Source organism: Bubalus kerabau, chromosome 16 (genome assembly GCF_029407905.1).
Source record: "Bubalus kerabau isolate K-KA32 ecotype Philippines breed swamp buffalo chromosome 16, PCC_UOA_SB_1v2, whole genome shotgun sequence".
In the NCBI taxonomy this organism is placed as follows: domain Eukaryota; kingdom Metazoa; phylum Chordata; class Mammalia; order Artiodactyla; family Bovidae; genus Bubalus; species Bubalus kerabau.
In genome coordinates, this window is record NC_073639.1 from 21,222,328 (window position 1) to 21,249,899 (window position 27,572).

The following is a 27,572-nucleotide window of genomic DNA, read 5'->3' on the forward strand; positions in this document are numbered from 1 at the left end:
GACAGATTCCAAGTGTACCATGAAGTGGTTATGTGACCTAGATGTTACTTAACTCCTCTGAACCTCTGCGTTTCCGCCTCCCATGAAGTGGGTAATGGTAGTACATCAATCCATACCTCAGGGGGCAGCAATGGGTAGCGTGAGATGTGCTCAGTCGTGTCCGACTCTTTGTGACCCTGTTGACTGTAGCCCACAAGGCTCCTCTGTCCATGGGATTTTTCCCAGGCAAGAATACTGGAGTGGGTTGCCATTGCCTCCTCCAGGGGATCCTCTCCACTCAGGGATTGAACCTATGTCTCTTGCGTCTCCTGCATTGGCAGGCGGATTCTTTACCACTGCTCCCTCTGAGAGAGCCATGAGGACTAGTGTTAAATTTTGTCAAGTGCTTAGAGAAGCTTCTGTTAACTTTTCATTAAGTGCACGAAGTGGATGATCTTTCGGAGGGTTATAAGGATTATGTTCATTCAGTGCTAAGCATAAGGAGTGATCGATTAGTAAGAATAACCTAGTGATTCATACCTATCACAAAAGTGAAGCATTCGAGGCTCAGAGAAGTTAGGTAATCTGTCCACACTCACCCAGTTGAAAGCATCTTAGAATTGAACATGGGCTACTTGTCGTTCTCTTAATCACTAGGCTATACCATGTTAATCGGGATGAAAATGGAATATTTTCTCCTTAATTTGGACCTCAATAGACTCCTTCTCTTTGGGCTGGACTGGACCCCATCCTGCCCTCTCCCTACCGCTGCCCTGTTCCTAAGGGCAGGCTCTGTCCCTCCTCACGCATCAGTGCGCAGAGCAGACACTTGTGGACAGAACATGCCCAGCCCTGCAGACACACCCAGACGTGCAGAGCTAGATCTCACCTAAGGCTGGCACTGCCTCTAGTTTGCTGCTATAAATACTTAACTGTCATAATCTTCCTACATATTGACTTTTTCATATATTGGCTAATGATTTTAAGATAGCTATCCAGAAATAGAATCGTTAGAGGAAAGGATATGGACATTTCTTGGCTCAGGACATGCCGCCAAACTGTTTTCTAAAAGAATCATGTAAATTTATACTGCCATCACTAATATAATGCTGACAAGATAATTACCACATTTTAAATATGCATAATTTACACCACTCACAATTTGTATTTATGATAGTAAATTTAAAATGTACATGTAAATGTTAAAATAATTATGCTTTTTGTAGAGACACTGTATTAATTTATTAGGTGAAGTACATTTTTTTTATTAGTGATGGTAAATATATCAGTCTATTTTAAAGGTTGTATTTCTTCTTTTATAAATTGTCTCTTCTGTCATTTGCACATTTATCTCTATAGTTATTATCTATAACTACAACATGATATTTCCTACTGGTGGTTAATGAGAGAATTATGGGAAAGTACAGAACATTTTTCAAATGTACAGCATTGTTATGCTTGTTTAATATTAGTACAAAAAGACATTTTGTTCAGAGGTTCCTAGTCGACCACAGTTTGTTGTTCTAAATTTTATTTTTTATTAATTTTTGTTGGCATATAGTTGCTTTACAATGTGCTAGTTTCTGCTATACGGCAAAATGGATTAGCTATATGTTTATATATAGCCCCTCTTCTTGGATTTCCTTCCCATTCAGGTCCCCACAGAGCGCCAAGGAGAGTTCCCTGGGCTACACCGTAGGTTCTCACTGGTTACCTATTTTCTCCATAGTATCGACAGTGTAAATATGTCAGTCCCAAGCTCCCAGTTCATCCCAGCCCCCTTCCCCCTCAGTGTTGTTCTAAATTTTAAGAGGGAAGTAGGCGTTTACCATCCCGTAGCTACGTCACAAAAGCTCTGCTGCCCTTGCTCACACTGCCCTGCTCTTCACCTCTCTACTTCTTTGTGCCAGAAGAGCAGATGGCTGAGCCTTTGGGGACACCGCCCTCTCCCCTACTGTTCTCTCCAACCTGAGGCAAACTTTCCCCTACTTCCCAGAGCCTCCCGAAGGGGTAAAGGAGCCTGGTCCTTGGAATCCAGAACCATTTCCGAATCTGGAACGCCTGTGACCTCTGATGGGTGCCCCACAGGAGACTTTAACTTTTTTTTTCTTTTTAACCATACCACGTGGCATGGAGGAGCTTAGTTCCCTGACCAGGGACCGAACCCACACCCCCTGCATTGGAACTGCAGAATCCTAACCATTGGACTGCCAGGGAAGGCCATGGAAGCTGTGACTTCTGCTTCTTCTGGACCCTTAGTTTGGCTTTCTGGCCAGCACACCTCAGATGCTCACTCGTCAGTCACTGAATAAACCAAATCTACCTTCTGGAGAAGTCTCTTAACTGGCCACGCCCACCCAGCTAGAAGTTAACATTCCAGAGCTCGAGGCTGTCCTTCTCATAGTCTCAGAGCAATCGCAGTTCTCCGGTCACAGATCTCCTCTCCTTATCTGTTCTTAGCTGGTCACAAATCTCCTCTCCCTATCTGTCCTTAGCTGGTTGGGACCACAACCTTTCCTCATTTTTAACAGACCCTTTCTCACGTTCCCTTCTTTTCTAATAGCTTTCATTTCACCCTCTCCTCTAGCCTGTCATACCCTGCCTTTTAAAAACATGAGCCTAAAGGAAACAAAATGACTTTCCGTTTACCCTGCTTCTCCTTCAGAAATGTACTACGACTTCCCTTTATAATCATAATTCCAAAATTCCACACCATGCACTGTATCCAACTCATCATGAAGGTAGTGTTGGAGGAAAGTGTAAAGAGAGTGGATGCCAGTCCTAACTTCTCAGAAAAGAAAAGGTTGTTCCAGCTTAAAACCACAACCACTGCGTTATGTCTCACAATTTCATGGGTCAGGAATTTGGGCAGAACTCAACTGATATGGTATGGTATGGTCCCATCACTTCATGGCAGACAGATGGGGAAAAAGTGGGAACAGTGACAGATGTTATTTTCTTGGGCTAAAAAATCACTGTGGACAGTGAAATTAAAAGACACTTGCTCCTTGGAAGGAAAAGTGAAAGTGAAAGTCGCTCAGTCGAGTCAGACTGTTTGCGACCCCATGGACTATATAGTCCGTGGAATTCTCCAGGCCAGAATACTGGAGTGGGTAGCCATTCCCTTCTCCAGGGGATCTTCCCAACCCAGGGATCGAAGCCAGGTCTCCCGCATTGCAGGTGGATTCTTTACCAGCTGAGCCACAAGGGAAGGAAAGCTATGACAAACCTAGACAGTGTATCATAAAGCAGAAACATCACTTTGCCAACAAAGGTCCATATAGTTAAAGCTATGGTTTTTCCAGTAGTCATATATGGATGTGAGAGCTGGACCATAAAGAAGACTGAGCTCTGAAGAATTCATGCTTTCGAATTGTGGTGCTGAAGAAGACTTTTGAGAGTCCCTTGGACTGCAAGGCGATCAAACTAGTCAATCCTAAAGGAAATAAACCATGAATATTCATTGGGAGGACTGATGCTGAAGTTGAAGCGCCAATACTTTGGCTACCTGGTGCAAAGAGCCTTTAATGCTGCGAAAGACTGAAGGCAAAAGGATAAGGGGGACGCAGAGGATGAGATGGTTAGATAACATTACCAACTCAATGGACATGAATTTGCGCACTGGGAGATAGTGGAGGACAGGGATGCCAGGTGTGCTGCTGTCCATGAGGGCGCAGAGAGTCAGATGCGACTGAGTGACTGAACAACAGCTGGATGACCCTTCTGTCCTACTCCAGCGATGGAGATCACGTGGTGTTTTCAGCTGGCAGGCGGGTTTATCCGAAGAGTCCAAGGCAGCTGCACTCTCGTGTCTCCTGCCTTGATAGGCAAGGCTGGAATTGCCTACCTAGGGCAGGCCTCTCCAGCATGACAGCCTCAGGGAGGTTGGATTTCTTACATAATAACCCAGAGTTCCTAATGTTTCCTTAGGAAAGGACGTTATAGTCCAGCGTCAGAAACCAGCGGTGCTGTCTTATTCATTAGTAAGGCATGGACCAGCCTTCCTGGATGCAAGGGGAAGAGATATGCACCTTTGTTTTCTGATGAGAGCAATTTGCGAGTATGCTTTAAAACCACGTCAGATGGAACCACTGTGAAAGACAATGCATAGGGTTGGTGGGTTGGGTTGTGGGTTGGGGATTATCCAGTTGACAGCAGTTCACCTTTTATGCATTATAACAAACATTCCCAATCTGCTTAGCCATCATCCTCACAACCTAATAACTCTACCACAGCTGCACTCCCTAAGGTGATCAATTATGTTAGAGCCAAATCCAATACTTTCCTTTGTTTTTATTCTCTTGACATTTTTTCTGAACATTACAGTATGACTACTTGACAGACCCAACCCTTCATTAATTATATTCTCAAATGCCATAGTTCTATGGCTGAGGACACTGTTTCTTTCCTAATTTGACCTTTGATAAGGTCATTTTTCCTAGACTATAACTTTGGGGAATCCCTATAGCTTGACCCTTGACCCCTTTTCCTAGTCCCATTATACTCATTCCCATGTAAAGTGTGGACCTTCTTTTATTGCATTCATATTGCTGACTCTCAAATATCCACACTTTACATGGGAGTGAATATAATGGGACTAGGAAAGGGGTCAAGAGTCAAGGGTCATAGATGACTTGCGAAGGTAAGAGCTGCATCTGGAGCCTGGTGACCTGCCCTTGTCTTTGTCCTTTTCACCACACCGCCCCTGCACCCAGAATGTAATTAAAAGGAGCACTTTATTGCTCTAGCAATTTACTCTGGGTGTGCTTTCTAGAATGGTCATCATTTCATTTGACACCCTCCTACAAAAAGTGTTCAAATGAAAACCTTTGAAAGTTCAGAATGTTCTCGGATTCTGCTTGGAAGTTTTTGGAATGGCATTTGGCTGCATGTGGCTGGGAGGGTGAGAGGATAAGAAATCAGAAAGAGAGCAAAGGGAAGCCAAGCAGAGAAGGTGTCTGCAAGGCTCCTGGGGAGTCAGAGGAATAAGAGGAGTCCACTCTTGCCTTGGAGCTCTCCGGCTGGGCAGGGACTTCTGCCAGGATCACTGAGCTCGCTCTTGTTTCAGAGACTCCCCCTCCCCGCCCTCCAAGGGTGAGCAGCTGAAGACTCTAGAAGCCTGGAGAGATGCCCAGCTTGCCAGGCTCAGGGTGCGCGCTGCTGTGCGCCCTTCCCTGCGCATCGAGGGTAGAGCGTAGACGGCGGGTCCCCAGGTGCCGAGCCAGGATGGGGAGGTGGGAGGGACCTGCACCCCAGGACACGCCCTGCCATTCCCCAGAGACCTGGATCGGCTCAGCCCGGATCCCGATCGCTGGCGATATAAGTCATCCGCGGAGGCAGAGGGCACGGCGTGGCCAGCCCGGACTCGAGGCAGGGCAGGCAGGCGCCGCTGCATCGACCCCGCCACCTGCCACCTGGGCCGCTGCAGCCCCCTGTCTGCCTCCCCCACTGGGCAGAAGTCGGAGAGGACGGGTCTGCTGCCCGGCCGCGCAGGAGTGAGAAGCCAGGCAGAACTTCCACCTTTGGGACTGAAGCCCTCATCCCCTTGCGCCGGAGTCCGCGTTGAGTCAGGATGGTGGGACACACAGCGTCAGACGTGCCCCCTACCACGGTGGTCAAGATCTTCTCGGCTGGGGTGGCGGCCTGCGTGGCTGACATAATCACCTTCCCGCTGGACACCGCCAAAGTCCGGCTACAGGTAGGGAGCGCTGTGGACAAGGGGAGGTGCCTCGGGCAGAGAGGGGACCTCTACTGTGTGCACCCTTTTGACTCTGGCTTCGGTTTTACCATCCTTTCTCACCTTAGGTAGAGCAGGTGGCCACGTTAAAAAAAAGTTTGCCTGTCACTGGATGGATGCCGTAGGGTGGGAAACTGGAACATTGGAGGAATTAACTAAAGAAGAGCGAGGGTCAAGGAGGACGGGTTGACTGTGACTGTTGCCAACCTCTCCTGTACTTGATCAGACAGGCACATCTTCCTAGCCTACTGCCTAAGGGTTCTGGAGAGTTCCTGGGGGTGGGACAGTGAGGTGCGAGATGGGGAGGACCTTCAAAGTATGCCTAGTAGCCAAATTCTCTCCCTTCCCCCTTTCCATAGATAGATATCTAGATATCTAGCTCTAGATGTGTGCTAAGTCACTTCAGTCCTATGTGACTCTTTGCGACGCTATGGACTGCAGCCTCCCAGGCTCCTCTGTCCATGGGATTCTCCAGACAAGAATACTGGAGTGGGTTGCCATTTCCTTTTCTAGGGGATCTTCCTGACCCAGGGATTTAGATAGATAGATAAGGGGAGATGTTGGCTTAGAAGGCGAAAAGGACTGAAAATAGGAACACAATGGAAAAAATATCTTGGCTCAAGTTTTCTCCATTGAGGACAGCTTGATGCCAACCTTTGTTTTTTCCTCACTAGGTAGGACTCCCTTTCAATTTTCACTTCCAGATCCAGGGCGAATGCCTGACCTCCAGTGCCATTAGGTATAAAGGCGTCCTGGGAACAATCATGACTCTGGCAAAAACAGAAGGGCCAGTGAAACTCTACAGCGGGCTGCCTGCTGGTCTCCAGAGACAAATAAGCTTCGCCTCTCTTAGGATCGGCCTCTATGATACTGTCCAGGAGTTCTTCACCACAGGGAAAGAAGGTAAGCAGGCAGTGTTCCTGGGAGGGGGAGAAGTCAGAGAGACATGTCCTAGGCTCAGCTGTGACCCAGTAAACAGTTACACACAGGGTAGTGGTCTTCATAACAAACTGGCAAGCCAACATCAACATTTGAACACACAGAGCATGGAGGGAAGACATGCTGGTGAGTGGGAAGAAGTGACACCAGAAAGGCAGAAATGCATCAGATCACAGGAGAGCTTGCAGGCCATGCTAAGGAGTTCAGGTTTTATCCTTAAAATGATGGGAAGTCATTGAAAAATAATAAACAAAGGAATAACATAAATAATTTATATTTTCAGAAGGTCACTTTGGCAGCACTGTAAAAGCTATACAGAAAAAGGGGAAGAAAAGGGTAATTTAGAAAGGAAGAAATGATCAGGGCAAGCTAAAGCAATGGCAGTAAAGATTTTGGAAATGTAATTGACTAAACTTGGTGGAGAGTTGGAAGTGAGGTATAAAGAAAAGGTAGGAATGTTAAGATGACTTACAAGTTTCCGGTTAAATATCCCATTCATTCTATCCCATTCATAGAATGTGTCGAGGATAGGTAATGTCTGGTCTGCACAAAAACTTAGGAGAAACACCTGGGATAGATTTCCCAGTCATGGGAGGAATTATCATTAGGGCCAAACAGCAGAGGTATCTAGTGAGGAAAGGAGGGAACGATGTACCTAACAGCAGAAACTCATGGGTTTCCTTGGCAAAAGCATGTTGAGCCGAGTAGTAGAAGTGGCAGCTAAATTGCAGAGGACTGAGGAGAAGATGGGCCGTGAGAAGGGAAGACAAAGAATATGGCCCTGCTCCCAAGGAGCTTGGGAATTGAAAAGGGGATTGGAACACAGGATGAGTGCAACCAAATAAGACTGTAAATAGGGGCCAAAAGTGAAGGGAATTATTTAAGTATCATCTTGCCACTTAAAAGATGGGTATTATTCAGTGCTCAGCTCCTGGCCAAGCGTATTGAGAAAGGAAAGCAACCACACAGTCATGAAAAGACTTGCTGAATTTCCCATACGCAGGACACTATGCTAAGTGCTATGTTGTTATTAACTCTTAGAAACAGTGACTCTGTGAGGTAGATATTATTACCTCCATTTTATACAGCTCAGGAAATAGAATTAGAGACTGAGAAAGTCCTTGATGAGTAAATGTGATTGATCTACACTTTAATTATGGGAATAGGTATGGGGCTTCATGGGGTCACAAAAGAGTAGGACATATCTTAGCGACTAATGAGGCTCCAAGACTATTTGTCATTTTATTAAATGATATCTGTCTTGAGGAACCCATGTTAATTTTTCAAAATTTGCAATTAAAAATCACGTGATCACTTCTTTCTTATTTTTGTCCCTTTAGGAGCCTGTTGAAGCCTGAGACCACTTGACGTCCCAAACTCGGGCAGTTTGTTCTTTAGGGCTTTTCCTAAGATCCTTAAGTCCAATAATTAACAGTCTCATTGATGGTTAGAAGACTAAGCTTCACTGGTGACTGGTGCTTCCGCCCAATTGGGAAATACTGAAAAATAGAGCAAATATAAAGAAAGAACTAAGCCAAATATAGGAAAGAACTAAGCCATTGTTTAAACAAGCATTGGGTTTTTCTTTCTCCTTGAAAGTCTTTATTAAAAAAACAATTCAGTCAACTTTGAAATCTTCTAGCCCTCCTATGACATACATTCTTAGTACAGTCCATGGGGTGACAAGGAGTTGGATGTGACTCAGCGGCTAAGCACAGCACAGTACATGATTAGCACGTGCACAAGCATTAGGGAAGTACTCAAGATAGAATGACACAGTAGTATTAACCACTAAAAATTAAAAAGACATACCCATGCATTCTGGGTCTTGACTTTTTTCTCTTTTGCTTGACACATCATTTTTTTCTCTCTGGATAACAACAGCTAGTTTAGGAAGCAAGATCTCAGCGGGTCTAACGACTGGAGGCGTGGCCGTGTTCATTGGGCAACCCACAGAGGTGGTCAAGGTCAGACTGCAAGCTCAGAGCCATCTCCACGGTCCCAAACCTCGATACACTGGGACTTACAATGCTTACAGAATGATAGCAACAACAGAAGGCTTGATGGGGCTTTGGAAAGGTGACTCTCTTCAACATGGATTCTATAATCGTTAAAACACGCATATCCAATTAGCATCTTATCGTATGATGGAGCTATTCAACACTTTCTTTCCCCCCAGGGACTACTCCCAATCTGACAAGAAATGTCATCATCAACTGTACAGAGCTAGTAACGTATGACCTAATGAAGGAGGCCCTTGTGAAAAACAAACTATTAGCAGGTAACTTTCTTTTTCACATGGCAGGTCTGCACATTTATAATTTCATCTTTTATTATACTGAACCCCTTAATTGTAATAATTTTATCTTTAAAAAAAGTAATACTCTTGAATAATAGATATAACCAAAACCGCAGGCTTTAGAAGTTCTGTTGCAACAGTTTTTTTCTTTAGCTCATCTTATATCCAGATGAGCTAGTTAAATAAGGAGCTTCTTGGTGGTTTCATCCCAAAGTAGAACCATTGGATAGGTTCCTAAAAATTTTATTCTAATGGGTTCTGGAAACATTGAAATTCTCCTTGGACAATGACTTTAATCTTTTTAAAAAAGTATAGATGCCTATGTGTTGAGTATTATGTCATGCCCTAAGGACAGAGGTAAGTAACTGGTTATTTTCCTAAAGCACTTATAATCCAGTATGCCATGTACCATTTGCCAACTTTTTCTAAAATTATAACATTCCTTACTGTATGTACAAGCTTCCCTTGTAGCTCAGTCGGTAAAGAATCTGCCTGCAGTGCAGAAGATCCCCGGGTTCGATCCCTGGGTTGGGAAGATCCCCTGGAGAAGGGAATGGCAACCCACTCCAGTATCCTTGCCTGGAAAATCCCCTGAACAGAGGAGCCTGGTGGGCTGTAGTCCATGGGGTCGCAAAGAGTCGGGCACGACTGAGTGACTAACACTCACTTACTGTATGTTATTTATTTATAAGACAACTACGTTGAGCTGTTATCAACAGGCTTTTGAGGATCTGATAGATAACTAAAAACTAGAAGCCCCTCCCCAGAATCCACTGTTGACCTGCCTCATCGACCCGTTTCAGACGACGTGCCCTGCCACTTCGTGTCCGCTGTTGTTGCTGGATTCTGCACAACGGTTCTGTCCTCTCCCGTGGATGTGGTGAAAACCCGATTTGTTAACTCTTCACCAGGACAGTACACAAGTGTGCCCAACTGCGCAATGATGATGTTCATTAGGGAAGGACCGTCAGCTTTTTTCAAAGGGTAGGATGTGTTCTTCGGTATCTACAATGTTATGTTCAGGGATTCTGTGTGCTACGGTTGGGGGGCGGGAGGCATCTCATCTGAACAATTGACAGCTGAGCAGCCTTAGAATGTGCAGTGTACTTAATGTCTACTTTTCTTTGCCATAAATCTCTCCAATACACCAATTCCACTGTGTCAGGAAATTTAAAGCTGTGATAGTAAAATCTTCTCAAGCTTGATCAGTGGCTCATTCGAAACCGACAGCTTGTCCCTTGGTCTCAATCTATTGGCTGAGGGGAGTGGGGAGTTATTTTTTAATGGGTACAGAGATTCAGTTTGGGATGGAGATGGGGACTGGTAATGAGAACAATGAGAACATATTTAATGCAACTGAATTATACTATTGAATATATATATATGAGAGAGACATATATATATATATACATATGTATGTGTATAAATGGCTGGCTAAAATTATAAATTGATGTTATGTATATTTTACCATAAAACACACACAAACATTCAGGAGTCAGAAGATATATATTAAGAGATTCCCCCAGAATATTGGGGGGTGATCTTTATAGGCAAGATCTCTAACATACCTATCCAAGACAGATTTAACAGATTTTACATCATTTTCTCTGGGAATATTTCATTGCTGTAGACAGGATTTTCAAAATAAATCATCTGGTGTGTACACCATGGCAGAATTCTTCAAAACAGCAAGAGCAACAGAAACAACAAAACGCAAATCAGTCTCTGGCCACCCCTCTTAGGACCAGAATTACCAAGATCTAGACAGCACTGATTTCTTGACCCTGGAAAATGGTCTAATTACTCATCACTTTGCTTTCTCCACTTACTTCGTCTTTTAAACGATTAAAGTTTCCTACACTCCATTCAGAAAGCAAAGGGAAACAAGATTTCCTGTCCCCTCAAAAAGGAGAAGATGATGGAGAAGCAGGAGACCAGCTTTGGTTTAGTTTGGTGGGACCGTTGTATAGATGGGCTCCTCTGGATTTCGTTGTTCAGAAGCAGGGTAGGGCACCTGGATGAAACTTGAGGCCGAGGAAGGAAACAGGAAGAGCAGGCACTCTCAAGTGCCTGCGCTGGAGATGCGTGGCACAGGAGAAGCATGCACTGCCTGGACCATGATTTGTTGTTGTTCAGTCGCTCAGTTGTGTCCAATTCTTTGGAACCCATGGACTACAGCACGCCAGGCTTCCCTGTTCTTCACCATCTCCCGGAGTTTGCTCCAACTCATGTCCATTGAGTCGATGAAGGCACGCACTGTAATAGCTATCAGAATTTAAGCAAACTAATAGAGTGATGACATCACTTTTCTAGATTTGTACCTTCCTTCTTGCGACTGGGATCCTGGAACATCATCATGTTTGTGTGCTTCGAGCAGCTGAAGCGAGAATTGATGAAGTCGAGGCAGACCATGGACTGTGCGACCTAGTCCTCCTCAGGAAGAAGACGGAACAGACCAGTGGGGATCTTTGCTAACCAGATAATTTTAAAAAGCAAGCGAAACTATTCACTTTATTTCACCCAGATAAGGAAATTCTGATAGAGAGTTCTGGACTATTTTTTTTCCAAGGGAAAACTACTATTTCCTATGACTTTTATTCTCAGTATTTTAAGGAAGGGAAAGCAAAACATTCAATGTATACCCTGGCAAATGTAATATCCAGATAAGCTACTGTACCTAATTGACTATTTAATGGGGGGAGGGATTTTATGATTGAATATGAAGACCTTTAACATGTTTTAATTATTAATTCAATTATTAATTGATGGAAAAGGAAAACTGAGTGAAATACACTTTATCAATACTTAAAAACGAAGTTTCCTTTTTATTAACCCCGTTGTCAGTTAATATATTCAATAAAATATTGCTAACATCTCTTAAAGTTTGCCTTTTTTGGATCTGTTTCTAATGTAAGAGTTGAGGTTCACCTGGGTTACAAAACTTCCCAAATAACAAGGAAAGGTCTTGAGAATCAATGGGCGAAAACTTACTTTTAATGTTATTAGTACAGGCTTTTGATTTTGAGAGTCCACATTTTATGGCATCTATAACAACTTCTAAGACACTGTGTTCATTGGGGCACTGCTGTTATTAGAATCATAGTATCTATCCTAGAATCACAGAATTTTAGAGCTAGAAGGTGCCTTTGGTTAGATAGAGGAACAGATTGAGATGAAAATTAATCTACATTGCATCTCTCCAGCAAAGCCAACTTCGTCATTTGCATCTGTAGTAACCTTTTCATTTACCAGCTGAGTACAGAAGGAATAGGCAAAGAATAAACAGGAGATTAAAAGAATTGTTCAGACAAAAACAAGGAGTGGCCACTAAATGGCCAGGTAGTCCCCAGGCTGCCAGGCGCTGTGAGCTCCACATCACATTTACTATTACGTTTCTCCTCCGTTGACTCTGAGGGTTCCCTCCCATTTCTTTCCCTTAGTTGTTAACTGTAAAGCATCTTGTTGCAGATGACCTCAATTTAAGGCTAGCTGAATCCAGCTGAGACTACCCAAACTGTCTGGCTAGCCTACCCATGTGTGAGGAGTAAAATTGTTTTGTAGGTCACTGAGATATTTTTGTGGTTGGTTATTGTACATTGTATTGTGGCAATGACTGACTGATACAAGAGATGAGAAAAGACATCCTTTCTTAATTCTGATCCCAATATTTTATAATTAAGTATATTTGCTATAGTTCATTTTATAAAGATATATTTTGTAAAATTAAGGTAATCCCTTTCTATTTCTCATTTGCCAAGTTTTTAACACGAATGGATATTTAATTTTTATTGAATGCTTTTTCTGTATCTATTAAAGATCATCATATGCCCAGTGGTAGGTTTGCTGGGTCATATGGTAGTTCTGTTTTTATTTGTTTAAGGAATCTCTGTACTGTTCTCTATAGTGGCTGTACCAATTTATATCCCACCAACAGTCCAAGAGGGAAGGTATATATGTACACATACAGCTGATTCACTTCACTGTACAGCAGAAGCTAATGAACATTGAGAGCAACTATACCCCAATTTAAAAAGTAGATCATAACAGTCTTATGAATTGCAGAGTGTACACATTAAGTTATTTGGAAAGTTCTGTGAAAACTAACATTATTTTATTTTTAAATGTGCTAACTCACTGGTGAAACCCATATGAAACTGCAGGTTTTTCAGTGGAAAGGTTTTTAATTGCTGAATCCATTTAATAGCTCCAGGACTTTTTTGCTTCTCTATTTCTTCTCGGATAGGTTTGATAAAATGTATTTTTCTAGAAATTATTTCATCTAATTTTCCTAATTTTGATATTATTCAATATATTCTTTTTAATATCTACAGTATCTCTAGTGATTTTTCATATTTCATTCTTGACAGTATTTATTACTTGCTTTCTTTTTTATTGTTAATTTGTCTCACTAAAGTTTATCAATACTGTCAGTCTTCTCAAACACTTTGTTGATCCTATTATATGCATTTTTTCTTTTCTATGCATCCAAGCTCTTGTCTTTGATATTTTCTTCTCTATTTTCTTCAGGTTTATTTGGTACTTCTTCTTCAAACTCCTTGAGACGATTGCTTTGTCTTTAAAGCACTTCTTCCCTAACATATACATTTAAAGCTATAATTAGTACTAACTTTAATAAGGACTGCATTTGCTGTATCAAACCAGTTCCATATTTAGTTCAAGATAAGCTACAAACACACACACACACACACACACACACACACACACACACACACAGAGGAATGCTTTGCAGCTTTAAAAAAGTATGGAAGCTATGCATTAACATACAAACAGATCCGTGAGCAACTGTGAAAACACGTTGCAGGATAGTATGATTTATTCCTAGCCTTTCTAAGAACAGGGGGAGGGGGGGGTGATGGTAGTTTCTTTTCTGGTGTCATAACCAATTGTTCTTTTCCAATAACCTTTTAAATAGGTAATCAGTAGATGAGTTAAAGTCATAAAAATAAGAAAATTTTCTGTATATTCTGATTTTACCCTACAGGAACATGATTAAAGGATTAAATGAAAAAAGTATTATTTCATGAACATAAATGATATAAATAAGGGATGAGGAAGATGGGAAGGAAGCAGAAATATTAATAGAGAGGCTTATGACAATTTCAACATGTTTTTATTTGCTCACAAATTCCAAACAAAACGACATTACATTTCAACTATTGCTTTTACATAGGAAGTTAATTGCTTTATCCAAAGTAGACAGAAATCTATTTCTTTACGTTGCCAACCAGCACTCTTTCCCCTAGGGAAAGCTACTGCTTAAATATTTTTTGAATACATTGTTTAACAGAAACACAGCCTTGCCCTATAATAGTAAGGTAGTAGTTGGGTCTTACCTGCACTACATTTTAACATTTTTCTTATTCAAAGCTGAAGCTAGGGGAAAAAAGGCTCACTCATGATTTTTCTCAGATTTTTATCAACTCCAGGAATCCTCATTTAAAAATATCGGAGAGGTTCATAAATATGAAATCGAAATAAAGCCTCCCCAGAAGTTGGGTGGACCATTTATCCTGAGAAAATAGCTGCTGGTCCCCAATCACTAATTCAAAAGGATAATAAACATTATTGCCCTTCAAGCCAAATGTCTTCTCTTTGTGCTAAGATAACATGTAATCTTTCCTGCTCTGGCAATGAACACTCCTCCTTCACATTCCTCTACTGTTTCTCCTTTTAGCAAATCTTTGACCAAGTTCTATTTCACTGAATGCAAAGGGGGGAGAGAGCACATAAACAACTACGGACACTGGAATAAAAATGAAGAGTACATATATTTTCACATAGAAAAATACATACAAATCCAAGTAGCTCATTTTAGGAAAAAAAATCAGGACAGGCATTTTTAAGAAAAAGATTCCGCTTTCTCAATTATAAATGGTGCCAGTAAGACACTGATTTTTATATCTAACTATATCACCATATTTATATATATAAAGAGGGGTGGGTCTAAGTTCACTGATATCCCCTGATTTCTCTCAATTCTTTAAAGATTGTCTTTCAGAATGTATTTAAACTGCAACTTGTAATTATATTTTTAGACTACTTTTGTCACTGATTCACTCTTCAGTCTGGCACACACAAAAATTCATTTCAACACTGATTAACTTTTTTGATGCTAAAGCGAACAATTTTCCTTCTACTTCAATTCTATCACTACTTTGGTATTGTATTACTATAGAAACAGGTCAGATTCTAACTATGGATTTTTAGACTACCTAAAATTCTAACATACATATGTTGAAAGCAAGGAAAAGTAGGATGGCAGACACAATTATCATATTTCTCTTTTCATGTATGTCACTATCACATGAAAATCAGAAGGCTCATGTTACATTCTAATTTACAACTGGTGACATTTAGCTTGGCTTTCAAACTATCAAATCTTAGAATCTATTGGTGACTTTCAACCAACTTACCATAGAATTGTCTGAAATGGTTACGGATCATCTTAAAAACAGAGCAATATATTATACAAACAAAGGTGGACTTAAATAATATATTATTGAACAAAATTTCAAATGACATTTAAAAACATTATTATTAAAGAATTATTAAAAAGGTTTTTCTTCCCCCTAGGAGAAACTTAATACTTGAAAAGTTTCCCATTCTATACTTCAATCATTCTTTAAAACCATACTGACAAAGGTTTATATCAGTTCAAGACCTCATCTGTTAAAAGATTAAATATAAAGGTAAGTATTTTCTAAGCAAAAACTAAAAGACTAACAATCGCTTTCCATGTAATGGTAAACGTCCTGATAAAATGAACTTTAATGGCTAATACCTGATTTTTATCTCATAGAACTCTGGCTGGATGATAAAGTATGGAAAACATTTAAAGAGATGAAGTCAAGGTACTCCTAGGATTGAGAAGTCTCCCACAAGAAACCTGTTTTAAAATTCCTATAATACGGAAAATCTAAACCACCATTATAGTAAAATGGAGCCAATTATAACATTTTATCTTGTTGAGAAAAGAAGAATTTCAATGCATGTACTTTTTTTTGGCATGCACTGTTAATGTATGTGCTATACAACACTGCATCTGTTATTTTCCAGCTGAATATTTTATACCACTCTTCTCTTTGGCAAGTTTGAAGAGAGAAGTCTGTCAGTAGACATAAACAAATATTTGAAAGTTTCAGGTCTTGATATATTATATAAAAGCCAGTCCTTAAATGCTTGATATGTACCACTTTAAAGATGTATTAACTATCATCACATTTTAAATTATGTATTTAACAGGCTGCTTTCTGTAGGATTTAAGGAGGATTTGGTAATCAGATGGACCTATCTTTAAACTCTCTTAGTTTTGCTGTGAGTACAAATGTCAAACACACAAAGAAGAAACTGTTCCTGTTAGAATCTCATCGCTTTATAATCCTTGGCAGCAGTCGCCGCTCTCCTGAGATTTTCAGAGAATAAAGCTGTACAAAGGCACAGCCATCATCCTCGGGCTACTTTAGGTCCCACAGACCATTACAGAAAACCCACGAGGCCGCACAGCATTATCTAGAAACGTGGTGGCGTCGAAGCAAAGGGAAGCGAGACTCAACAGTGAGTAAAATCAACCAACATCGCTTAACTGAGATCTTTAAAAAGCTTGGTTTTTCTCTTGCTAAAATTCGAAGACAGCTTTATTAAAATAGCACCTGTTCTTTGAGTATAATCAAGATTTTCTTAGCAGAGCATGTCTTTTCATAAACGTACACAGACAGAGAGGCCTCATAAAAGCCCTCACATCAAGCACTGAAATTTCTTCTCTGTAGCTGATAAAAAATACTGAAGATGAGAAAGTCTTTAAAGCTTTAGAATTACACTGTGATATTTCAAAGTGTGTTATTTAAAAACAAAAGAGCTAGTCACTAATACTTCATTCTCGCATTAACTATCACATGAAATAATCAGAAACACCAAAAAGAAGCCCATAGTTCTGTCTTCTCTGACAAAGAGTGTCTCTCTATACGCTCCTGTTGCTCCTATGAGACAACACTGCGACGTGTGATTGAGATGCAAACAAAGAGAACCATGACGAACTATTCTGTTAATTAACCTACAAATAAAATAAGGCAAAGGAAAAAAAGACCATTTCCAGACTAAAAACCAGAAACTCTTAACAGAGCTTTGAAAAGATACCAACTTGATAGTTACAACACATAAAAATGAAAACTGACTTTTACACATTTTAATCAATCAATTTAACAAAAATTGATTTGTACCTGATTTGTACTTTTACACTGAATGGGTTAAGTCCGAAGCTCCAAACTGCAGCAGTTCATGCGACTCTACAGAGGGGATCTTTGGAAGATAAGGTACCTTTGGAGGACAGTGTATTACCAAGTGTAAACATACACTGATTGTCCACTAGCTTTCTTAAATAGAATTTCTGAAATATTTTTGTAGGAAATTATATATAAGGTGTGTAATTGATCAGATAATTTCTGGTACAACATATAAATTCTGTCGTGTGTGCAAAATGTGGTAGAAATAGAAGATACTATGGATGAGTCATATTTTTAAAGTAAGTGATACATTACAATCCAGTAAGAGTCCTTTAATCTTTTCATGAAACTTCTCTCTGTACACGTTGAAATACATAATGCTTTCTGGCTTTTCCTCGAACCAAAACTTGTCAAATTCATACACAAGATAACCTGCAGTTAAAAAAAAAAAAACAACACATAAATATAGTGCTCAATAACGAAATCACACCCAACCATCTCATTTTAAAAGTGTATAACCATTCTTTAAATTCCATATTAGGATTCAATGATCAGAAACCATCTTTAAGAGAAACCTGAGGAACTTTATAAGAAATATTTTTTTATGTTCAAAATAAATATCAACTTCAATAAGATATTTAAGAGTACATTTATTCTTTGTCTCAAAAAAAATCAACAAAAGTCTTCAAATTTAGAAACTATCAGAAGATACCCTGAGAGTAGGGGGAGAAGTTATCTCCAGAGACCCGTGAAACAGAAAAATGAAAGTATAAGAAAATGTCAGGCATGGATAAAGTACAAAAAAAGCTGTGTTTTCTACTAGATTTAAAAATGAGTTACTTTTGCTTTTTTCAAAGAACTATCCAGCACCTTCTCTTTTTGAAAAGAATACATGAGTACTAAACAGGCTTAATATTTTTGTTTTTCAATATCCTCATTACAATAGCCAAATTAACACTCAAAATGTTAAAAGCATTTAATGAAGATGAACGTGTAAATAGACATATTTACAATAGCAAAATATGTGAATTTAAAACTGTTCCTAAACCCTATTTGGATTCAACCAGATGCATTTATTCAATTACTTAGCAAATGCTACTATAGCCGTGGCCATGTGCTCATTCACTCTCATAGCAATGCTACGAGCCAGTGTTGTCTATTCTCATTTTTCTGCAGAGGAAACAGAGGTGCAGGGAAGTTAAACGACTCGCCCGAACCACAGTGTGCAAGTGGCCTCTAGTACTTTATAAATCAGACTTGGTTTCCACCAGCATCTCACTCCCCCTTCTGAAAGGCTGTTCAAGAAGTGACCTATTTCAGATAAGTGGGGGAATACAGCCACTGACTTTACATAAAAGAGTGGCTACATGATCACAATTGCATAGTATGAAATGACTGTAAATTCCACTTTACAACATTAGTCATAAAGTAAACAATAACAGATAAGAACCACGACACTTCAACAGTGAAATATCATTTCATAAGAAGGTCAACTGAAGAAAGATTTCAGACTAATCCCTTGATAACAGATCTTTGTCAACCGGGTATGTGACACAATCAAAGAATAAGGCCTCTTTGAGCAGAGAGACACCATCTGCTTCCTGTTCCCAAGAGACAAGCTGAGAATGGTGATCTTGTAATTATTTTTAACTAATATTTTACATCTTTCATTCAAAATTTATTCTGTGTATACATTAGCACAATAGTACATCTACTCATCCATATATAAATTGAGTCTGTGTTCTCCCGCACCCTACTCCCAATATCATAAAAGGGATGTGCACTCAGAAACTTTGGAGATTTAATGCTCTAGGTAGTATTATAAGTCAAGCATCCAACTAAATTTTATAGAACACAGCTTGTTTTAGTATTTCTGGCTATCGGGTTTTAGCTATTTACCATACCTTTAAATTGCTTTTCATTACCTATTCAAACGACTTTAAAGTGATAGAAAAGAGTTGTTTCTATAAAGCAACATACCCAGTCTATTGTCCTTTGACTCCAGGAGTTTAAAACACCAGACTTGATGGAAATACCACACAAAACTTCTAAACTTACAATTCCCTGTATGCTTCTACTGTCCGTAACCAAAGCTGCAGGGGTGCTTTCCCACAGGGATTGAAAATAGGAGAACCACAGGAACAGGAATTAACTGGTATGAAGGATGTTACTGGGGTGAAGGATGCTACAGAGGCTTCCCTGCTGGCTCAGATGGTAAAGCGTCTGCCTGCAATGCGGGAGACCCAGGTTCAATTCCTGGGTCGGGAAGATCCCCTGGAGAAAACAATGGCAATCTACTCCAGCACTCTTGCCTGGAAAATCCCATGGATGGAGGAGCCTGATAGGCTACAGTCCATGGGGTCGCAAAGAGTCGGACACGACTGAGCGACTTCACTTCCCTTTTCCTTTCACTGGGGTGATACAAACGTTCTAAAGCTGGATTATGGTGACAGTGTACAACTAAGTAAATTTACTAAAACTCACTGAACTGCACACTTAAAACAGCTGACTTTTATGGTATACAAATTACACCTCAATACAGCTAGTAAAAGTCATAACCTTTTTATTATACAAATTTAAGAGTTAACTTTTTGGAACCTCCAAACCAATGGTTGGTGACTTCCCAGGATGACAGTGACTATGTGCTTACATGTTAGATATACAAACGGCAACAACAGAACTAAGAAGCTGATCACCACTTGCTGCTTCTAGTCTTGTCCATGGAAGATGATAACAATAAAATGGTAGGAGGGACAAGGAGGACAGCGGAGACAGACACAGATCATAGGGAAATAAACAATGTGAAAGCTAATCTTTTTATATAGTTCTTTCTTTTTGATAGAAACTATGACCCTGGAACTGACTTGTGCAAATGAATTGGGCTCAATCTCCCAACAAAGAAAGGTATGTATGTTCAAAAGATAAGGTTTCAAACTATCTTCCAGTTAGAATATGCTTCTTCTAATAAGAGCAGAAAAATTGGATTAAAGATTTACTGAGCATGGCCCCGCCCACCAGAACAAGACCCAGCTTCCCCCTCAGTCAGTCTCTCCCATCAGGAAGCTTCCATAAGCCTCTTACCCTTCTCCATCAGATGGCAGATAGAATGAAAACCACAATCACAGAAAACTAACCACACTGATCACATGGACCACAGCCTTGTCTAGCTCAATGAAACTATGACCCATGTCCTGTAGGTTCACCCAAGACAGATGGGTCATGGTGGGAGAGTTCTGACAAAATGTGGTTCACTGGAAAGCAGAATGGTAAACCATTTCAGTATTCTTGCCTTGAGAACCCCATCAGTTCAGTTCAGTCACTCAGTCATGTCTGACTCTTTGTGATACCATGGACCACACCACGCCAGGCCTCCCTGTCCATCACCAACTCCCGGAGTTTACTCAAACTCATATCCATCGAATCGGTGATGCCATCCAGCCATCTCATCCTCTGTCATCCCCTTCTCCTCCCGCCTTCAATCTTTCCCAGCGTCAGGGTCTTTTCAAATGAGTCAGCTCTTCGCATCAGGTGGCCAAAGTATTGGAGTTTCAGCTTAAGCATCAGTCCTTCCAATGACACCAGGACTGATCTCCTTTAGGATGGACTGGTTGGATCTCCCTACAGTCCAAGGGACTCTCAAGAGTCTTCTCCAACACCACAGTTCAAAAGCATCAGTTCTTTGACACTCAGCTTGCTTTATAGTCCAAATCTGACATCTATACATGACTACTGGAAAAACAATAGCCTTGGCTAAAAGGACCTTTGTTGGCAAAGTAATGTCTCTGCTTTTTAATATGCTGTCTAGGGTGGTCATAACTTTCTTTCCAAGCATCTTTTAATTTCATGGCTGCAGTCACCATCTGCAGTGATTTTGGAGCCCAAAAAAATAAAGTCAGCCACTGTTTCCCCATCTATTTGCCATGAAGTGATGGGAATGGATGCCAGGATCTTAGTTTTTTAAATGTTGAGTTTTAAGTTTCGCTTTCATCAAGAGGCTCTTTAGTTCTTCTTCACTTTCTGCCATAAGGGTGGAGTCATTTTCCTATCTGAGGTTATTGATATTTCTCCAGGAAATCTTGATTCCAGCTTGTGCTTAATCCAGTCCAGAATTTCTCATGATGTACTCTGCATATAAGTTAAATAAGCAGGGTGACAATATACAGCCTTGATGTACTCCTTTCCCGTTTTGGAATGAGTCTGTTGTTCCATGTCCAGTTCTAACTGTTGCTTCCTGACCTGCATACAGATTTCTCAAGAGGCAGGTCAGGTGGTCTGATATTCCCATGTCTTTAAGAATTTTCCACAGTTTGTTTTGATCCACAGAGTCAAAGGCTTTGGCATACTCAATAAAGCAGAAACAGATATTTTTCTGGAACTCTCTTGCTTTTTTGATGACCCAGCAGATGTTGGCAATTTGATCTCTGGTTCCTCTGCTTTTCTAAATCCAGGTGAACATCTGGAAGTTCACAGTTCACGTATTGCTGAAGCCTGGCTTGGAGAATTTTGAGCATTACTTTACTAGCGTGTGAGATGAGTGTAATTGTGCGGTAGTTTCAGCATTCTTTGGCATTGCCTTTCTTTGGGATTGGAATGAAAACTGTCCTTGTCCATTCCTATGGGCACTGCTGAGTTTTCCAAATTTGCTGGCATATTGAATGCAGTGCTTTCACAGCATCATCTTTTAGGATTTGAAATAGCTCAACTGGAATTCCATCACCTTCACTAGCTTTGTTCGTAGTGATGCTTCCTAAGGCCCACTTGACTTCACATTCCAGGATATCTGGCTCTAGGTGAGTGATCACACCATTGTGATTATCTAGGTTGTGAAGATCTTTCTTGTACAGTTCTTCTGTGTATTCTTGCCACTTCTTAATATCTTCTGCTTCTCTTAGGTCCATACCATTTCTGTCCTTTATTGTGCCCATCTTTGCATGAAATGTTCCCTTTAACCCCATGAACGGTATGAAAAGGCAAAAATATAGGACACTGAAAGATGAACTCCCCAGGCTGGTAGGTGCCCAAAACGCTACTGGAGATCAGTGGAGAAAAAACTCCAGAAAGAATGAAGAGACAGAGCCAAAGCAAAAACAACATGAGTTGTGGATGTGACTGGTGATGGAAGTAAAGTCTGATGCGTAATCAGCAATATTGCATGTTGCTGGAATGAATCAAGGCAAATTGAAAGTGGGAAACAGGCGATGGCAAGAGTGAACATAGACATTCTAGGAATCAGTGAACTAAAGTGGACTGAAATGGGTGAATTTAATTCAGATGACCATTATATCTACTATTGTGGGCAAGAATCCCTTAGAAGAAATGGAGTAGCCATGCATAGTCCAAAATGCAGTACTTGGATGCAATCTAAAAAACAACAGAATCATCTCTGTTTGTTTCCAAGGCAAACCATTCAATATCACATTAGTCGAAGTCTATGCGCCAACCACTAACGCTGAAGAAACTGAAGTTGAATGCTTCTATGAAGACCTATAAGACCTTCTAGAACTAACACCCAAAAAAGATGTTCTTTTGCATTATAGGGGACTGGAATGCAAAAGTAGGATGTCAAGAGATACCTGGAGTAACAGGCAAATCTGGCCTTGGAGTACAGAATGAAGCAGAGCAAAAGCTAACAGAGTTTTGCCAAGAGAACACACTGGGCATAGCAAACACCCTCTTCCAACAACACAAGAGAAGATTCTACACGTGGACATCACCAGATGGCCAGTACTGAAATCAGACTGATTATATTCTTTGCAGCCAAAGATAGAGAAGCTCTATACAGTCGGCAAAAACAAGACCGGAAGCTGACTGTGGCTCAGATCATGAACTCCTTGTTGCCAAATTCATACTTAAATTGAAGAAAGTACGGAAAACCACTAGACCATTCAGGTATGACCTAAATCAAATCCCTTATGATTATACAGTGAAAGTGAAAAATAGAGTCAAGGGATTAGATCTGATAGAGTGCCTGAAGAACTATGGACAGAGGTTTGTGACATTGTACAGGAGGCAGGGATCAAGACCATCCCCAAGAAAAACAAATGCAAAAATGAAAAATGGTTATGTTAGGAGGCCTTACAAATAGCTGTGAAGAGACGAGAAAGGTAAAGGAGAAAAGGAAAGATATAACCATTTGAATGCAGAGTTCCAAAGAATAGCAAGGAGAGATAAGAAAGCCTTCCTCAGTGAACAGTGGAAAGAAATACAAAGCCTAGAGATCTTTCCCACTGGAATGGGAAAGACTAGAGATTGCTTAAGAAAATTAGAGATACCAAGAGAACATTTCATGCAAAGATGGGCACAATAAAGGACAGAAATGGTATGGACCTAGCAGAAGATATTAAGAAGAGGTGGCAAGAATACACAGAACTATACAAAAAAGATCTTCATGACCAGATAACCCATGTGATCACTTACCTAGAGCCAGACATTCTGGAATGTGAAGTCAAGTGGGCCTTAGGAAACATCACTACGAACAAATCTAGTGGAAGTGATGGAATTCCAGCTGAGCTATTTCAAATCCTAAAAGATGATGCTGTGAAAGCGCTGCATTCAATATGCCGCAAATTTGGAAAACTCAGCAGTGCCCATAGGAATGGACAAGGACAGTTTCATTCCAATCCCAAAGAAAGGCAATGCCAAAGAATGCTGAAACTACCGCACAATTACACTCATCTCACACGCTAGTAAAGTAATGCTCAAAATTCTCCAAGCCAGGCTTTAACAGTATGTGAACTGTGAACTTCAAAATGTTCAGGCTGGATTTAGAAAAGGCAGAGGAGCCAGAGATCAAATTGCCAACATCTGCCGGGTCATTGAAAAAGCAAGAGAGTTCCAGAAAAACATCTACTTCTGCTTTATTGAGTATGCCAAAGCCTTTGACTCTGTGGATCAAAACAAACTGTGGAAAATTCTTAAAGACATGGGAATATCAGACCACCTGACCTGCCTCTTGAGAAATCTGTATTCAGGTCAAGAAGCAATAGTTAGAACTGGACATGGAACAACAGACTCATTCCAAAACGGGAAAGGAGTACATCAAGGCTGTATATTGTCACCCTGCTTATTTAACTTATATGCAGAGTACATCATGAGAAATTCTGGACTGGATTAAGCACAAGCTGGAATCAAGATTTCCTGGAGAAATATCAATAACCTCAGATAGGAAAATGACTCCACCCTTATGGCAGAAAGTGAAGAAGAACTAAAGAGCCTCTTGATGAAAGCGAAAGTGAAAAAGTTGGCTTAAAACTCAACATTCAGAAAACTAAGATCCTGGCATCCGGTCCCATCACTTCATGGCAAATAAATGGGGAAACAGTGGAAACAGTGACAGACTTTATATTTTTGGGCTCCAAAATCACTGCAGGTGGTGACTGCAGCCATGAAATTAGAAGATGCTTGCTCCTTGGAAGAAAAGCTATGACCACCCTAGACAGCATATTAAAAAGCAGAGACATTACTTTGCCAACAAAGGTCCTTCTAGTCAAAGCTATGGTTTTTTTAGTAGTCATGTATGGATGAGAGCTGGACTATAAAGAAAGTTGAGTTCCGAAGAACTGATGCTTTTGAAACGTGGTATTGGAGAAGACTCTTGAGAGTCCCTTGGACTGCAAGGAGATCCAACCAGTTCATTCTAAAGGAAATCAGTCCTGGGTGTTCACTAGAAGGACTGATGTTGAAGCTGAAACTCCAGTACTTTCCCACCTGATGCGAAGAGCTGACTCATTAGAAAATGCTGGGAGAGATTGAAGGCAGGAAGAGAAGGGGATGACAGAGGATGAGATGGCTGGATGGCATCACCGACTCAATGGACATGAGTTTGAGTAAACTCCGGGAGTTGGTGATGGACAGGGAAGCCTGGGGTGCTGCGGTTCATGGGGTCACGACTGAGCGACTGAACTGAACTGAATAAGAGCAAAACCTTAACCAAGACATTAAAGTCAATTCTGAGGGGGAAACTTCTGTGTAAAAGATGAGTATATGTGTGTCTTTATGTGTGTGTGTTTGCTTTAAATGTTTCAAGAAATTTGAAAAACATTAGCTTCACTGCTTCCTGGATGATCCACAGGTCTTAGGGATCTGGCTGATAGAAACAAAGCAAATGAGAAGGTCCTATAACGACTTTGCCACCTCACGTATTACTCTGATGATCTTCCTAGTCAGGAGCCAAAGAAGATGCTGGTACTGAAAGCACTGTAAGCAACACTATCGAAGATGCTCCAGTTACCCCTCTGTGGGGAAAATACTGGACAGAGTTCATTTTGTACTGCATTCCCACTTGTCACTCTAACACATTTATTTAAATATGGTAAAATGCTGAGGGGGGGGGGTAGTTTTTTGGTTGTTTATTTTCCTATTTGTTTTTGTGTTCAACAAGCAGCATTACACACGCATATATTCATAAAGAAGACAAATAATCTGGAGACAGCTGGCCAAGTCCCAGGAGTTTCAGCCCTTTGCACAAAGTCAATGAGAGATTTAGGAGAAGAAATCAAACAAGACTAGAGGAGGGAAAAACAGTTTTTCAGTGACAAGATGAAAGAAAACGACCAGATTTTCATTTTAAATAACTATACTTTCAATGTGGACATCTAGAAGAGGGTCATGACTGAAAGACTAGGGAAAAGGCTATAACAGTAACCTAGTAACAAAGTAACATTACAGTTCCAATGGGACAGAAATAGGTGGAGAAATTCAGGAAGGAGACAAACCTGGAAATTTGGGATTAGTAAAGGCAGGGGAGGGTATGGCAATGGAGACCTGGATGACTCCTTTGAGAATGGATGAAGATGTTACGATCTGGGCCCTTAGTATCTAAGTAGTTTCCTATTACCTATATCCTATCTAAAGACACAAAAAGATCAAGAAAAAGGAGAGTATGAAGCCAGGGTAAATCTGAATTCTTTGCTTCTGAGCAGTATCTTCAGAAGATGCGTTTATTCACATTAAACCTTCAAGATTCAAATATCATTAAAATAAAAGTTCAAGGAACAGTTACAACTGTTACATGACTGTTACATAACTGCTTTAAGAAGAGTTACTAGATAGCCCCAACCTAACACACAAAAAACCTGGTCTTGAAATAAGGGGTGTGTGTGTGTGAAACATTCCTTTAAACTTCCTTACAAGAGTAACCAAATGATATCTGTCCTTGATTCAACAGCATTCATTAACCACTACATAAGAAGAAAAATTCATCTATAGTTGACTGGAAAATGAATGTCTACAGAGAAACTGCATAAATACTAAATTTGCATACATGTCAAAAAACTGCCTCAGTGAATTTTTTACATCAGCAAATATATAAACTGAAGTACAAAATACTCTTAGAAACCCATATTCCATTATCTTGTTTTTCAGAGATACTAAATAGCAAAATGACAAATACACATTATATATTTGATCAAGGTAGTATATATTACATATTTAATATTATATACTGTGTACATATATGTATTTATATATGTACACTTTACTAAGGATTTAAAATTTTTCTTAGAAATATCTACTTTTAACTCATTTCAATACTCACAATAAAACTGGTGAAAGTGTTCCATTGTTGGTATACCAGGAACAAAGTTGTAGAGGTGAAACTTCAAAGCTTCACTCTTCAGTAAGCTATAAGCCATCTCTGTAAGATTGATTCCAACTATTGCATAAGAATACCTATGTCAGAAACATTACCAGTTATCCCAGCTAGCCAAATAGTTCATACAGTAAATTTTAAACTATGCAAGGAATTAGTAAAATGTTATTCTAATTAATTTCTAACACAGTATTGATTTTAAAATAATTTCTACATATTACAAAAGTAAATCAGAATTGATTAAACATTTTTGTTCTTCAGAGCCTATTGATTTTCTGGATCTAATCTAAAACATGAAAATAAAGCTCTGGTCACATGAATATCTAAAACCAAAATCCTTTTTAAAAAATCCAAGAGAGTACTACATACACCCTCATTGATTTCTAAAATACACTGGGTAATCTGACAGTTTCTCCATTATCAGGGTATTTATTTTTATGATGTAATACTGTTATCAATATAATGCTTTTTCAAAGATAGGTATCATTGAAATATAAAAATAAATAATGATAAAGCTAATAATTGCAAAGAATCAGACACAACTTAGCAACCGAACAACAACAAAGCTAATAATGTCAATTTACATTTCACTTCACAAATTTCAAAGTTATTTCTCATTTTCCTATTCCTATTTCAAAGCCATTTCCCATTCCCATTTTCAAATCTTCCTCAGAAAAATTTTAAAAGGTCCTTATTTTCATTTTATAGATAAACTATATCTTGTGATAAAAATAACTGAAATACATACAAAATCAGTTTATGATCACATATATTAAAATAATGTCATGC

General features: G+C 39.9%; 2 protein-coding genes and 1 non-coding gene across 5 annotated transcripts in view; 2 read left to right on the plus strand and 1 right to left on the minus strand.

The window, feature by feature from the left end:
• Positions 1 to 5,551: 5,551 nt before the first annotated feature.
• UCP1 (uncoupling protein 1) lies at positions 5,552 to 11,382 on the plus strand. Of its 3 annotated transcripts, none has more exons than XM_055550308.1 (6): positions 5,552 to 5,689; positions 6,421 to 6,619; positions 8,540 to 8,734; positions 8,835 to 8,936; positions 9,758 to 9,938; positions 11,268 to 11,382. In XM_055550308.1, the coding sequence occupies exons 1-6, from the start codon at positions 5,552 to 5,554 to the stop codon at positions 11,380 to 11,382; spliced, it is 930 nt and encodes a 309-aa protein (XP_055406283.1). The 3 variants fall into 3 exon arrangements, with proteins under 3 accessions (XP_055406283.1, XP_055406285.1, XP_055406286.1); XM_055550310.1 differs by having other exon boundaries at positions 5,552 to 5,677; XM_055550311.1 differs by lacking the exon at positions 11,268 to 11,382 and adding an exon at positions 6,966 to 6,991 and having other exon boundaries at positions 5,552 to 5,677; positions 6,421 to 6,596; positions 9,758 to 9,942.
• A 2,681-nt stretch (positions 11,383 to 14,063) lies between these two features.
• The window catches only part of ELMOD2 (ELMO domain containing 2), a 29,102-nt gene continuing 15,593 nt past the window's right edge, over positions 14,064 to 27,572 (minus strand). The window contains exons 8-9 of the mRNA XM_055550649.1: positions 26,730 to 26,863; positions 14,064 to 17,626 (exon numbers count right to left, since the gene is read on the minus strand). Coding sequence (XP_055406624.1) covers positions 17,481 to 17,626; positions 26,730 to 26,863 — 280 coding nt within the window. The 3' untranslated portion in view covers positions 14,064 to 17,480. The remainder of the gene's footprint in view (positions 17,627 to 26,729; positions 26,864 to 27,572) is intronic.
• On the plus strand, positions 19,391 to 19,462 carry TRNAC-GCA (transfer RNA cysteine (anticodon GCA)). Its single transcript has one exon. It is a non-coding gene; the product is annotated as a tRNA-Cys (tRNA).